Here is a 14,623-nt window from a genome sequence, read left to right as displayed (position 1 = left end):
TTAAGCCTGCCCTATAACCACCCTAAACTATCCTATGCCACCCCAAACTGACCTATGCTGCCCTAAACTATCCTATACCACCCCAACCTGCCCTATAACCGCCTCAACCTATCCTATACCGGCCTATAACCACCGCAACCTATCCTATACCACCCTAAACTGCCCTATAACCCCCCAACCTGTCCTACACCACCCTAACCTGCCCTATACTAACCCCAACCTGCCCTATACCACCATAAACTGCCCTATACTAACCCCAACCTATCCTATACCACCCTAAACTGGCCTGTAACCCCCCAACCTGTCCTACACCACCCTAACCTGCCCTATACTAACCCCAACCTGCCCTATACTAACCTCAACCTATCCTATACCACCCTAAACTGCCCTATAACCACCCCAATCTATACCACCCTAAACTGCCCTATAACCACCTCAACCTATCCTATACCACCCTAAACTGCCCTATAACCACCTCAACTTAACCTATGCTGCCCTAAACTATCCTATACCACCCCAACCTGCCCTATACTAACCCCAACCTATCCTATAACAACCTCAACCTATACTACCCTAAACTGCCCTATAACCGCCTCAACCTATCCTATACCGCCGTATAACCACCCCAACCTGCCCTATACCACCCTAAACTGCCCTATAACCACCCCAACCTAAGCTGCCCTAAACTATCCTATACCACCCCAACCTTCCCTATACTAACCCCAACCTATTCTATACCACCCTAAACTGCCCTATAACCACCTCAACCTATCCGATACCACCCAAACCAATCCTATACCACCCTAAACTGCCCTATAACCACCCCAACCCATCCTATACCACCCTAATCTGCCCTATAACCACCTCAACCTGTCCTATACTGCCCTGAAAACACCCCAACCTATACCTCCCTAAACTGCCCTATAACCACCCTATACTACCCCAATCTGCCACTATACCACCCTACGCTATCATTTACTGGGACCAGTTTGGGGTGCGCTGCGTGCAGGGCACTGGGCACCCTAGACACCACTGATCCCCATCATTCATAGGGCTCCATGGATCACATGCTCCTATTGCACAGAACACAAGTGGGGCTCATTCACTAATCCCTGGATGAGCATTATTCTAGCCATCCATGCTTTTTCCCAGGAGAAGATGCAGGACTGATCTCCCAGAATGCAGCATCCCTCCATCTTCTCCGGGGATTAGTGTGTACAGGTGATAGGTCAGGTGACGGGTCATGTGACCTCCCCCCCGTACATATCTCCTATAGGTAGACCGGTCCGGTATTATCACCTGAATGCGGCGCTCTCCTTGGTCCCTCTGCCGGCTGTACAGTTGGAGTTTCCTCTCTTGCTGAATATCTTGTGGAGGAGAGCCATGGTGCCGCCACATGTATCACGGCTTCATATACACCACCGGGACACCCCCTCTCCGTCCGCTCCCCGCCATGGTGATCCCATGCAAGCGCTTTATCTCCTGCATGGAGCCACACTCATGTGACTGAGAGGGCGGGGCTCAGTCCCGGGGTCCCCTCCCCCCCAAATCCAGGAGCGGTTACGTCACCGGGGAATCTCCTGCCTGTCGGGGAGGATTCCTGGCACGGTGATGACGTGTCTATGATGAGCGATGATCATGGGGTGGGAGACGATCGGGGAGATGGTATGAATATAAGAATAGGCATGGAACGTTTTTACTTCCAGACGAGGAATTGGATGGTGGCCATATACACTTCTATTGTATATTCATCCAATTGTTGTACGACTGGATCACAATGATCGAATTTGCAAATAATCAAATAGCCATAGCTTCCCTTCCCATCAATATAGATCAGAATCGATCATACTGAGAGGATTGGGCGGAACATTACCAAACGTCAGTGATTGGTCACGAATCCAAACGCATTTTAATCGAATAGATTGCATGGTAGAAACCGATCATAAAAATATAACGCCGCACAATATACTATTCTAGAATATTCACCCTGTGTATCAATTCTGTATGTATAGATAAATAATCATATCAAGTGCTCCCCTGTATCACCAGAAGCAAAGTCACTTCTAATTAGACATCTTCAAAAAATGTGTTCGTTTTTGTTTCATTCCTTTTTTGTTTTTTGTGTCGTTCGTTGTGATCGAAATTCAAAATATGAAAATTCTGAAATTCCAAAATATGAAAATAAGAAAAAAAGCCGAAAATTGGAAAGAACGTAAATACAAAATACTAACTAATAATAACTATGAAATTATAGGTATCGGAATTTCCTTTCAAATTTGTCTGTTAGTGAACGTAACAAATACGAATTAATCCGAAGTCACGAATTATCCGAAAATAACAAATTCGGATAAATTCGTGTTCGTTACGTTCACTAACATCCAAATTTGAAAGGAAATTCCAATACCTATAATTTAATAGTAAGTTAAGTTATTATTAGTTAGCTATTATTTCAGATTTTCACATTTTCGTACTTATTTTCTAATTTCTGAAATTTCGGATTTTTGAATTTCAATATTTCCTAATTTCCGGATTTAGAAATTTCTGATTTTTCCAAATGTATGAATTTTCAAATATTTGAATACACCATATACACCGCTCCTGCCCATTGAAACCAATGGGCCAGCGTGGCTATACCGCTGGAAAAGCGATGCCGCAGCAGTGTTTTGCGGTGGTTTTAACCCTTTCTCTGCCGCTAGCAGGGAGGTAAAACCACCCCGCTAGCGGCCGAATACCGCTGCTAAAACGGTGTAAAGCGGCGCTAAAAATAGCGCCATTTTACCACCAACGTGGCTCCCGCCCCAGTGTGAAAGGGGACTTAGAATGGGTTGCCTCGAGATTGTGCATACGTTTAAAGGTTACCTCAATCAAAAAAGGTTGAGAAACATTGCTATAAGCAGTTCTTTCTCAGTAATGTGAATCCAACTTATAACGCACCACGTTCATCCACTGTGTGATCAATCATCCCACCACCAGTCAAATACTGCGCTCACCTTCTTCCTTGGACCCAATATTTATTAGGTCAATTACACTTTTTTCCTATCATTAGTGTTTCTTTGCTCCTCGGGATTCCAGCCTTTAAAAAAAAAAAAAAAACACCTCCGCAACAGTCGCATCTTGTATAATGCACTCTGGTATATGTAGTAATAGAACTTTTTGGTTAGATAGTTGTGCAAATCGCCCACTGTTACCTCCTTGGTAAGCGCACTCTCATCTTCAGTGTGGGCATCTTAAGCCCACTGGATACCCGATCTCTGGATCTCGCACATGCACATTGCGTACTAAGCATGGCACACTCATATTATGGATCCTGCCCATTGACTCCTGGGATTGATATGGCGTACCTAGCCGCGGCGAGCTACTGCGGAAAGTGCACATGTGTCATGGCCAAAAAAGGTAATAAGCTCTGAAAAAAAAAAAATCCATGATTCATGGCAATGGCAATGTGATCCGCAAAACAGGGGGGGGGGGGGGGCGAACTTCAAAATGAAGTGGAACTCCACTTTAAGAATCCTGGAAAGGCAATTCACTGCCACCCTGGGTTATCCCACCGACTATTCATGTATTCTACCCAAATGAGAATAGTGCTAAGGCCGGGTTCACATACGTGCGGCCGCGGTTTTGTGCCTGGGGTCTGGTGCGTTTCTGTTCACGGTTCAGGTGTGATTCAGGTCCAAATTTTTTACTGAATTCGCACCTGAACCAGACCTAAAAACCCACAGGACCCTTTAAGAATCCACACCGCAGCCGCCCGGACCTGTGTGAACCAGCTCCATTGTGAGCCGGTCGCATGTCCTGAGAACTTGATGCAGTGAAAATACGCATCCGATTCGCATTTATATGAACCCAACCTTATAGTGCTCACTGTGTTTAAAGCATTATTTTTAATAAAAGATGCAAAATTGCCACTCGCTTTTTGACAAATAGTAGTCGTCTTTGAGTATCTTTAAGATGCAGCCTCTGTGTACCTTTTTCAAAATGGCGTTCCGCACACTTCCGCTTGCGGTGGAGGAGCCGGTGATGTCACGCAGAAGTGTGCGGAACGCCATTTTGTATCTCAAGGGTAGGTGTGAACACTTTTTAGTGTCAGCAGCAATAATTGTTAGAAGTTGGGGAGTCATCAGTAGCACTGTCTAGTTTGAGATTGTGGTAGTAATTGGATATACATGCATACACATCACTACTTCCTCCAGAGATTTTCACAATATATAATTTATCATATGGTAGAAACTGAGACATGATCATTCACTTACAATCAGATCTTCCAACTATCAAACATAACGTGTGGCATATCGATCGAATACAATGTCAATTATAGTTTCATTATTCCTGACAGAAGATATCAATCAGAAAAGAAAATAATGGTTTATCAGAGTGTGGACTGCCACACATGCTTCAATAAATTATCATGTTTATTTTCCAATCAATTTCTTCCAATAGATTGTTTGGAACTGGCAGCTCATGTAAGTTGCGGTCATGTGCGCTGCTCATAAATACTTCTTTTTAGGTTTGAGTCACACATGAGATTACATTAATATTTATGTATTTTGCAGACAATTTGATGCATCTTCTCCTGATGAAGTGGTTATACCCACAAAACGCGTCGAGCACTAGGATGCAGCCATGCTTTTAATAGACAATCCATTTTTCTATTTAGATAATTTTATGATTTTTTTTTATTATTTGTACAAATGTTACTACATGGAGTACTATCATCTTACAACTTGATAACTGTAATGTGCTGCTTATATATATTTATGTATATTAATTACAACATTTGATGGCATGTAGATATATGCATTTAATTGGTAACTGCAATATGCTGCTTAATTATTCTTGTACATATATGAATTATAAAAAATGATGGCATGAAAATATATGAATTTATAAATTTTTATATGTGTGTACCTACCACAATGTGATATGATATTGGTTTACATAATAAATGTGGCAAGATATATTTCTTACCTAGATTTTGTCAATTCCCTCATTTAAAGTCCCAAAAACCCTCCTCCTTTCAAATAAGAACTACTTGCGATGTTGTACCCCAATAAGATTGTCATCCTTTATTACCCACAAATAGAGCTTTCTTTTGTTGGTATTTGATCACCTCTGTGGTTTTTATTTTTTTGCGTTATAAACAAAAAATGGCCAACAATTTTGAAAAAAAAAAAAATTTTTTTACTTTTTGCTAAAATAAATATCCCCAATTTTTTTTCTTAAAAACAAATTTCTTAATTTAGGCTGACATGTATTCTTCTACATATTTTTGGTAAAAAAAAAAAATCGCAATAAACGTATTTTGGTTCATTGCTTTGCGCAAATATTATAATGTCTACGAAATAGGGAATAGATTCATGGCATTTTTATTATACATTTTTTTTACTAGTAATGGCAGCAATCAGTGATATTTTATCTGGACTGCGACATTGCGGCAGACAAATCGGACACTTTTGACACTTTTTTGAGATTATTGGCATTTATACAGTGATCAGTGCTATAAAAATGCACTGATTACTGTGTAAATGTCACTGGCAGGGAAGGGGTTAACACTAGGGGCGCACAAGGGGTTAAATGTTTTTCCTAGGTCTTATTCTAACTGTGAGAGGATGGGACTGACTAGAGGAGGAGCCAAATCATTGTTCCTACTCAGTAGGAAGAGTTGATATGTCTCTCTTCCAATGTCAGAACCGAGATTTGTGTGTAGCCTAGCAGGTGTGCGTGCCACCGCACAGCGTGTGGCCGGAGGGAGCACAAGAGCCAGAACAGGGGTCTGTGTGTCTAAACACACAAATCCCCATTCTGGCTCTTGTGTCCACAATCGTGGGTGGCCCACATGCCTGTGACGACTCTTAAAGGAGCCGCCATACAGGTGCGGCTGTTCACCCAGCGGTGCCAATCTGCCAACGTATATCGCCGTGAGCCAGTCGGCAGGTGGTTAAAAATGCTTCAGGCAACTTGGAATGGAGGTGTGAACCATGTCCATAGGGAAAAATTTTACTTTGTTCCTCCAGTGTTTTGGAGCTTCGAGCTTCAAGCTACAAAATGCTCAGGTGGGAATGAGGCCTAAAGAAATGACACTGGCAGGAACCTCTCCTCCCTCCGGGCAGGCATCATATGACGACCACCCGCTCTCGCCATTTGTGCGTGCCTCCAGGTGTATGCAGCACGGCCAGCAGGGTTGAGGTGGGTCCCTTGGACACAGCCAATGCCCGATCAGTGTAAAGAGTCAATAAAATTGGCTCTTTACCACATGACCGGCTGTGTCCAATCCTAAGTACCCGAGTACCTGTCTCAAGCCCATCATTGTATCATAAGGAAATCATTCCAGATGGCTGCACTTCCAAAAATCCTTTTATTGAAGCTTCATATGACCAGTGGTTGACAAATGGAACCAGGGACAAAGAGGTAGATGCATTCTGCGCAAATGCTAGTGCTAGCGCTTAGTCATTACCAGATTACCTATCTCCAGCCCATCAGAGTACCCGAGTACCTATCTGTATATATTCAGAGTACCCGAGTACCTATCTGCAGCCCAACAGAGTACCCAAGTTCCTGTCTCCAGACCCATCAGAGTATCCGTGTACCTGTCTCATGGGTTCATTTTGTGGGTGTTTTGCGTTGTCCTGGTGCTCCAGGGCCTTCACAGATGTGATAGGTAGTCGTGAAATCAGATGTGTAATTTATGCTCCTAGAACACTTGAAGGTGCTACTTGAATGTTGGGCCCTGAAATTTTTGCTATGCATATGTTAGAAATATCTTATGAATTAACACCTTTGCGTAAAAAAAAAAAAAAAAAATGACATGTTCAAAAGACTCATTATCATAATGTAAAATATACATTGGGGCGTTTGCTTTTAAAAATATGTATGGCTATGCTGTGTGTGAGAAATAACTTATGACAATTTTGTGTAAAAAAAAAAAATATATATATATATAATTTCTTGATTTTCCTAAGAATTGTGGGAAAAAAATAAAACTTCACTGGACTGTCTACTTTCCAAAAGGGTAATTTGGGGAATATTTGTAAAATTTTAAGGGCCTTAAGAAATGACATAGGCTGTCAGTATATCAGGTGTGATCAATTTTCAATGATTGGTACCATAGCTTGTAGACTCTATAACTTTCACACAGTCCAAATAATATAAACTGATTTGGGTTATTTTTTATCAAAGATATGTAGCAGTATAAATTGTGGCCCGAATTTATGAAAATTACTTATTTGCAAAATTTTATAATAGAAGCTTTTAAAAAAGTGTTTTTATTTTCAAAATGTTTGCTCTTTTTTTCACTTATATGCCAAAAAATAAAAAAATCCAGTGGTGATTAAATACCAGCAAAAGAAAGTTCTATTTGTGTGAAAATAAATGATAAAAAATGTGTTTGGGTATAGTGTAGCAATTGTCATTCAAAGTGTAAGAGCACTGAAAGCTTAAAATTGGTCCGGGCAGGTAGGGGATATTCGTGCCCTGCATTGAAGTGGTTAATTGGTTAATATTTAACCATTTACCGTCTGGCCTATAGCAAAATGATGGCCGGGCAGTGGAACAGTTATCCTTACTGTGCGCTGAAGGGATATTTAGCTTAACCGTCTTCATTCTTTAAGAAATTTGGTTTCCATTTTGTGTCTCTCTCTAACATCCACCTCACAAAATGTATGCTCAAGTTTTGCTAGTCTAGTTTCGTTTCCCATGTTACTGTTATCTTATTTAGTTGTTTTGTTTCTTGGAAAGCACATGATTTTGAGGAATTGCTAGTTTCACTTTTATTGTAGGCTGTACTTGTATATGATTGGATAATCTGTATGACACGTTCAAAGGGTGGTACTTTCTGAAAGCCCCCTTTAAATATTCACACCAAAGAATAAAGATTAGATTTGCTCGGAGAGACTTTGCTGTTTTGTGTCATTGTCTCAATGGGCTAATCTCCCAGGCCTGTGTGGGGATTGAACATCACACTTTGACAGACATGAAGGGGTTAAGAAATCACCTTTAGACAATCTACATTTCCCTTCAGTTTGGGGGCTCGTCCGGGGTCGATTATAATATATGTCTATATGGTGAGTTGAATTGATATATGTATCTCTCACTGTGACATCTATTTAGAAATCGTTCTTTGAACCTGTAATTTATGTAGACGTTGTTTTTCAGACCTCGTTGAGAAGTTTAATTGCTCTGAGAAGCAGTAAAAAAGGCTGTTCTGAGTTAACAGTGATAAAGCCTTGGGTGGGCTTTAATGGACTCTGAGAAGTTCATTTAATAAGACTGCTTTAAGAAGCAGCACCTGTTCCTGTGTGAACAGGTAGAGAAGCCTTGGGTGGGCTTTAATGGACTCCGAGAAGTTCATTTAATAAGACTGCTTTATGAAGCAGCACTTGTTCCTATGTGAACAAGGAGAAAGCTCGGGGGGGGGGGGGGGGGGGCGGCTTTCACGGACTCTGAGAAGTTCGTAGGAAAATGATTTATACAGTACCGTAATTATAAGAACAAGTCTGATAAGGTGTGACGGATAAAACCCCTTCTCTTTGCTTATCTTCCTATCGCCCGTAGAAGTTTATAAGATGATTTAACTGTGTGGAATTTGTCAGCGTTGTAAGGTAAGACAACGCTTTCCACTGCGCTGTGTTATAAGGGTACGTAAATAAAAGGCGACAGACGTGTCTTGCGGTGAACTCCCGACTCCTTTTTGTGATTGATGGAAGTTCCCCAACCGAAACGTAGAGCGATGCTACAGTATCCGTTGATGTATTTATGTTTTCTCTTAATGATTTACATATGAATGTTTTGACTCCAATGTATGAGATAGTGAGCATAGTAGCAGTGTTAATAACACTCTCTTAAGGTAATACATAAATTGGCATAGTCGGTAGTATACTCTGAGGCTAACTTTTGATCAAAACATGTTATTTGAATAATTCTTTTTGCTACTGACATCTCTTGCACAGGGGAAGCCAGGTGCAAAATTTGAATATTTGGCTTTTTGCCAACAGGGTTCAAGTGCTAATATCTCACTGACCGTAATAGATAGTGAGGAATTGTTTGCGGCATTGGTACTACAGCAATTGAAAGTAGTGTTTAAAACCTGTTGGCACTCTGCCAAAAAAAAAAATTTGAAATATAAATAAAAATTGTTTGGTTATAAAAATAAGAAAAGTAATAATGCACAAAGCTTGCTTGTGATCAGGGGAACCTCTGACCATAAGGAGTGCTTGTTGGAATTTTGCCCAAAAAAATAAATAAATAAATAAGAAAGTAAATGAAATAAAAGTCAGAATGTTTAGAAAGAAAAATAAGGATGAAAATAAACATGCTGTGGAGATCCCCGGCTGGACCTAGGCTCCCTATAGCATCCTAGCCACAACATTGTCCACGATGGGTTTAACAGAGACATGAGAGGGTGGATTTAAGGGTTAAATCAACGTTTTCTATGTATGTACCATGCGCCCCCCTCCTCCCCCTTACATTCCACAACCAGATAACAGTTTCACTAAAGACTTCATTACATAAGGACACACAGCAAATATCAGAGTGGGCTACAAGCACAATAACTGATTTCTGACAGCGAAGGATGCTGCAGGATGTTTTGACATCCTTAAGCAAACACCAGTGCAGACACATTATCAAAATGGTTTCTCAGGAAATAAAAGGGGGAACTTTTATAAAAAGGGAGGGGGCAAGGACAAAGAGGGGGTTACACACAGAGACAACCAAGAGGGAAATTGTCTCGCCCTACATTAACATTAACCCAGTAAGAAGGAAAATGGTGACTATTGGTTTGTACAAGACCTAAGGGCCATCAATAGCCTAATGGTACCGACTGCCCCAATAGTGCCTGATGTGTCATCAATACTGCCATACTACAGGATGCAGAGTATTTTACTGTGATTGATTTATTGAATGCATTTTTTTATTTCCGTCCCTTTGGATGAGGAGACACAGCCAATCTTTGCTTTCTAACTAACATACATGGTGTAGAATGCCCCAGGGCTATGTAGACTCCTCTGAAGTCTATCCCATTGTCCTCCAAACTACTCTCAGAGCTTGGATACCAGGACACTGTTTATCCCTGCTGCAGTATGTGGCTCCTCATCTGCAGTTCGGTGGCCGCCCTGGAGGATGGGAGGGATCTTCTGAAATGTTTTTTTGAAAGTGGTCACAAAGTGTCAAAGAAATTATTGCAATGGTGTCAGGAAAGGGTTGCATATCTTGGTTGTGTACTCTCAAAAGGAGAAAGGAAAGTCAATCACAAAAGAGCTATGGTTCTTGTGGGTCTGCCCTGCCCACTTACTAAGAAAGACATGCTTACCTTTCTTGGTATGATTGGTTACTGCCGCCAATGAATACCTGACTGTTCCTACTATGACAATCTCCTGAGACAAGCCATAGGTTCAGACATGCCATACTGTATAAAATGGTCAGATGAAATGTGCAATGCTTTTGTGTATTTGAAAAATGCTATGCTAATGGCTCCAGGGCTCGGCTTCCCTAATTATGGAAAATGTATTTATTTATTTGTAAGGGAAAATTGTAAGACTTTGTCAGGTGTTCTCGCTCAGGAGCATGGAGGCAAGTTGCGCCCTATTGTTTTTTTTCCCTCAAAGATGGTCCCAGTGCAGGTTCAGGGCATGCCTGTGTGTCTCAGAGCTCTCGCGTCCTGTGGGATGATGGTTTAGATGACCACTTCTTTCACTCTGGGGCACGACACGACACTTCACACCACCAACAATGTATCAATCCTATTGAAAAAAGTACATACACAGCACATGTCTGCTCAGAGGTTGAGTGGCTATGAGGTGATCGTGCTGTCTAATCCAAAATTGCACATCAAATATGCTTCTCCCACTGCAGGACCAGCACCAATCTTAAATGCCCTTTAGAATTAAAATGAGAACAGGATGAGGTTGTGCCACAACATGATTGCATAAACCTCATTCACCAAGACACATCACCCAGGTCTGATTTATCTTTCACAGCACTGCAGAGCACACACAGGCCAACAAACAGATAGCCAAGGGAAATGCTCTGGCTGGTTTAGCTGCTAAACAAGCTGATATTTCACAAAATGCACAGATCTAAATGCCCATGCTAGCCCCAGAATTGCCCTTCTTTGATCAGGTTCTTTCAGATTTGCAGGGATGTGCAGAAGAAGCTGATCTCAGGGATTGGGACAAAATAAGTGTGCAGAAAGATCCAAAGACTGGACTTCTCTGCAAAGAGGGGAAGCCATGTATACCAGTAGCTAGTGCATCACTTTATTTCCCAGTACCATGGAATAGGTCACAGAGGCTGGAAGGCCACTTGTGAACTATTGGAGGAAGATTTTTATTTTCCAGAACTTTCCTGAAGGGTTAAAGATTATGTATCAAGATGCATCACATGTATCAGGAGCAACCCACACAAGGCCAAACACTCCTTTTACACATTTGCAGACTGACTTCACACACATGCCCAAACTAGGCAAAAGTCAGAAATATCTTTTGGTAATTGTGAACATTTTCTCAAGATGAGTTGAACTTTTTGTAACCACAAAAGAAGATGCACAAACAGTAGTGAGGATCCTCATTCAGGAAATCATTCCTCGATGGGGATGCCCACTTCAAATAAACTCAGACAATGGACCTACATTTGTATCAAGGGTCTGCCAGGACTTGGTAAAAACTCTCAAGATAGAATGGTAGTTTGACATTCCCAACCACCCTCAAAGCTCAGGGATAATAGAAAGAATGAACAGAACAATTAAAAAGACAAAATAAGAAAGGCCACAGGAGGAACCTTTGCCAACTGGAAGAAGGTCCTCCCAGCAGTCCTGGCAGAAATAAGAATGACCCCTTCCAAGACAACAGGGTATTCACCTTTTGAAGTCTTGATGGGTCTACCTTTCCCCACCCCATGGGCCAGAGCACGTTTAATGATGGAAAAGGTAGATTTAGACTTAATATAGGAAGAATATGTAAGGAAATTGGTTGAAACATTGGATACAGTTGAGAGAAATGTTGCTCGCACCTCTCCTTTTTCTTCACAGGAAGCTACTCACCTCTTCAAGGTGGGAGACACCGTGGTGGTCCAATAGCTGAACAGAAGTAAGAAGCAAGAGTATCCCTATGGACCTCCTACCACAGTGGTTGCAGTGACCAGAACAGCCATCCTAGTGGAGAATTGCCAGTCCTGGATCCATGCCAACAGAGTGAAAAAGGTTGCCCAAAGCCCCAAGAGCAGGAAGGAGATCTTGGATACAAGAGGCCCTCAAGCAGAAGTCCAAGCAAAGGAAGGAGGAGTTCCTGGGAAAGCAGGTCCGGCCAGAGAAGATGACCTCGCTTATTTCATCACAGACTTCTGGCAAGGTATTTTGCCTCCTGATCCTGATCTCTCTGACAGTGTTCCTACCCACCTGAAGATTTGGGTGCAATTAAAAGTATCTTTTGGAACACACACACAAACACACACACATACACACAAGAGAGCATTACAGTGACACAAGCTAGAATCAAGAGAGAGACTGGAGATAGTTTTACTGATAAGATGCTTTTGCTAAAATTTAAGTATGCTTATGCTCAGGAAAAATCAGGGTATGAAGAATGTAGGATATGTAACAAATTACATCCTAGCACTGCCTGAATTCCCTTTTGTCTGTACCTTTAAATATTTCCTCCTTTCTCAAGGAAACTCCTCCTGTATTCCTGACTAACATATCCACTCTGTACATAAACAATTTTGTTACCTTTCAGGAAGGTAAGCAGGAAGAAGTCATTCCCCTGATTGGTGTTTTAATGTAGGGAATGAAACACAGACTAACCCTTCTTTCTGCAGCAGGTCAATATTTAACATCAAGATGTGGGAATGCCTGCTCACTGTTTCAAGTATCTGACCCAGGGCTAAACTGTACTTTGCATAAATTTTCTTCTTTCCCTAAAAATGTAGGTGAAATATTACACCAATAATCGCGACACAGGACAAGTACACTCATGAGATTGTCGCTAAGAGACCTTTTGCACTAGGACAAAGTATTTATGTATGTTGTGGGAAAGTGTGTTATCCCTGGGTGCCCCTTCATGTTAAGGGATGGTGTTACCTTGCATACTTGGTACCTGTCATGGGAGTGGTAGGGGATGATAAAAGGGGACATCCCTTAGAGGTCAGCTCCAGCAGGAAGCTAGGGACATTGCTAAAACATGGAGCCCATTTGCCAATGCAGGATTTGGGCTTGGAGGTATATTTTAATGGTTAAAAGACATTGTCCTTGTTATTGTTATGATATTTATCCTTGCTCTGATTCTTTACCTCTGCTTTAAGTGTTGCACGCCTTCAATCTCCCGATAAGGTTCTATCCTACATGACATACATGAAGAGTCATCAGGCAATCAACACCACAACCCCAAAGAAGTATTAAGACACAACATAGAATGTAGAGATCATCTTATATGATCTAAGAGGGGATTGAAGGGATATTTAGCTTAACCGCTTTCATCCTTTGAGAAATTTGGTTTCCATTTTGTGTCTCTCTCTAACATCCACCTCACAAAATGTATGCTCAAGTTTTGCTAGTCTAGTTTTGTTTCCCATGTTACTGTTATCTTATTTAGTTGTTTCGTTTCTTGGAAAGCACATGATTTTGAGGAATTGCTAGTTTCACTTTTATTGTAGGCTGTACTTGTATATGATTGGATAATCTGTATGTTCAAAGGGTGGTACTTTCTGAAAGCCCCCTTTAAATATTCACACCAAAGAATAAAGATTAGATTTGCTCGGAGAGACTTTGCTATTTTGTGTCATTGTCTCAATGGGCTAATCTCCCAGGCCTGTGTGGGGATTGAACATCACACTTTGACAGAAATGAAGGGGTTAAGAAATCACCTTTAGACAATCTACATTTCCCTTCAGGCGCCATATGATGTCCAGCAGGATAAGCCGCTATCATGCGCTCTAGGGGGAGTGCAGTGTGGCAATCGGAGGTGCGGCATATCAGTTTGACACACCGCATCACCGATCTCGGTAAAGAGCCTCTGGCTGAACATGATGTAAACGGGAAGAGACGTTTTTCCAGCTTTTCCTCACTTGCGTCTGACAGACGATCGGCGGCTCTTCTGACAGGGGGGGGGGGGTCTGTGCTGATTGTTTATCAGCACAGCCATCCCGCGGATGCCTGCCCAGGACCTCCAGGATGCCCACCACACAGCAAATCCAGGTATGCCACCTTAGACCACCAGGGATATACCAATCAGTGACCAGGCAGCTGCCAATCAGAAAAAAATGCCTGCCAGTGCCAGTATCACCAGTGATGCCTATCAGTGGCAGCTATCAGTGCCTAGCAGTACCAGCCGATTAGTGCCGTCCACCAGTGCCACCTATGAGTGCCCATCAATGCCACCCGTCAGTGCTACCTATCAGTGCCCATTGTCAGTGCGATTTCATTGGTGCCACCTCATCGGTGCTGCTTTATCAGTGGCCATCAGTGAAGGAGAAAACATACTTTTTTTCAAAATTTTATAACAGAAACAAAGAAAAACTTTTTTCTTTCAAAATTTTCTGACTTTTTTTTTATTTGTTTAGCAAAAATAAAAACAGCAGAGGTGATCAAATAACACCAAAAAAAATCTCTATTTGTGGGAACAAAATGATAAAAATGTTG

At 41.7% G+C, this 14,623-nt stretch overlaps 1 protein-coding gene and 1 long non-coding RNA gene across 2 annotated transcripts in view; one reads left to right on the top strand and one right to left on the bottom strand.

Annotated features, from left to right (window-relative positions):
* FNIP2 (folliculin interacting protein 2) overlaps positions 1 to 1,508 on the bottom strand; it is a 104,940-nt gene extending 103,432 nt beyond the window's left edge. The window contains exon 1 of the mRNA XM_077477125.1: positions 1,300 to 1,508. Coding sequence (XP_077333251.1) covers positions 1,300 to 1,385 — 86 coding nt within the window. The 5' untranslated portion in view covers positions 1,386 to 1,508. The remainder of the gene's footprint in view (positions 1 to 1,299) is intronic.
* LOC143975114 (uncharacterized) lies at positions 1,505 to 13,746 on the top strand. The gene is made up of 2 exons (XR_013272329.1): positions 1,505 to 1,665; positions 12,020 to 13,746. It is a non-coding gene; the product is annotated as an uncharacterized LOC143975114 (long non-coding RNA).
* The last annotated feature ends 877 nt before the right edge of the window (positions 13,747 to 14,623 follow it).

Source organism: Lithobates pipiens, unplaced genomic scaffold (genome assembly GCF_037356315.1).
Source record: "Lithobates pipiens isolate NorthernLeopardFrog02 unplaced genomic scaffold, aLitPip1_a1.2 Scaffold_13, whole genome shotgun sequence".
NCBI classification, from domain to species: domain Eukaryota; kingdom Metazoa; phylum Chordata; class Amphibia; order Anura; family Ranidae; genus Lithobates; species Lithobates pipiens.
Note: the sequence above shows the minus strand (reverse complement) of the source record. Positions and strands in the feature narration are given on the sequence as shown.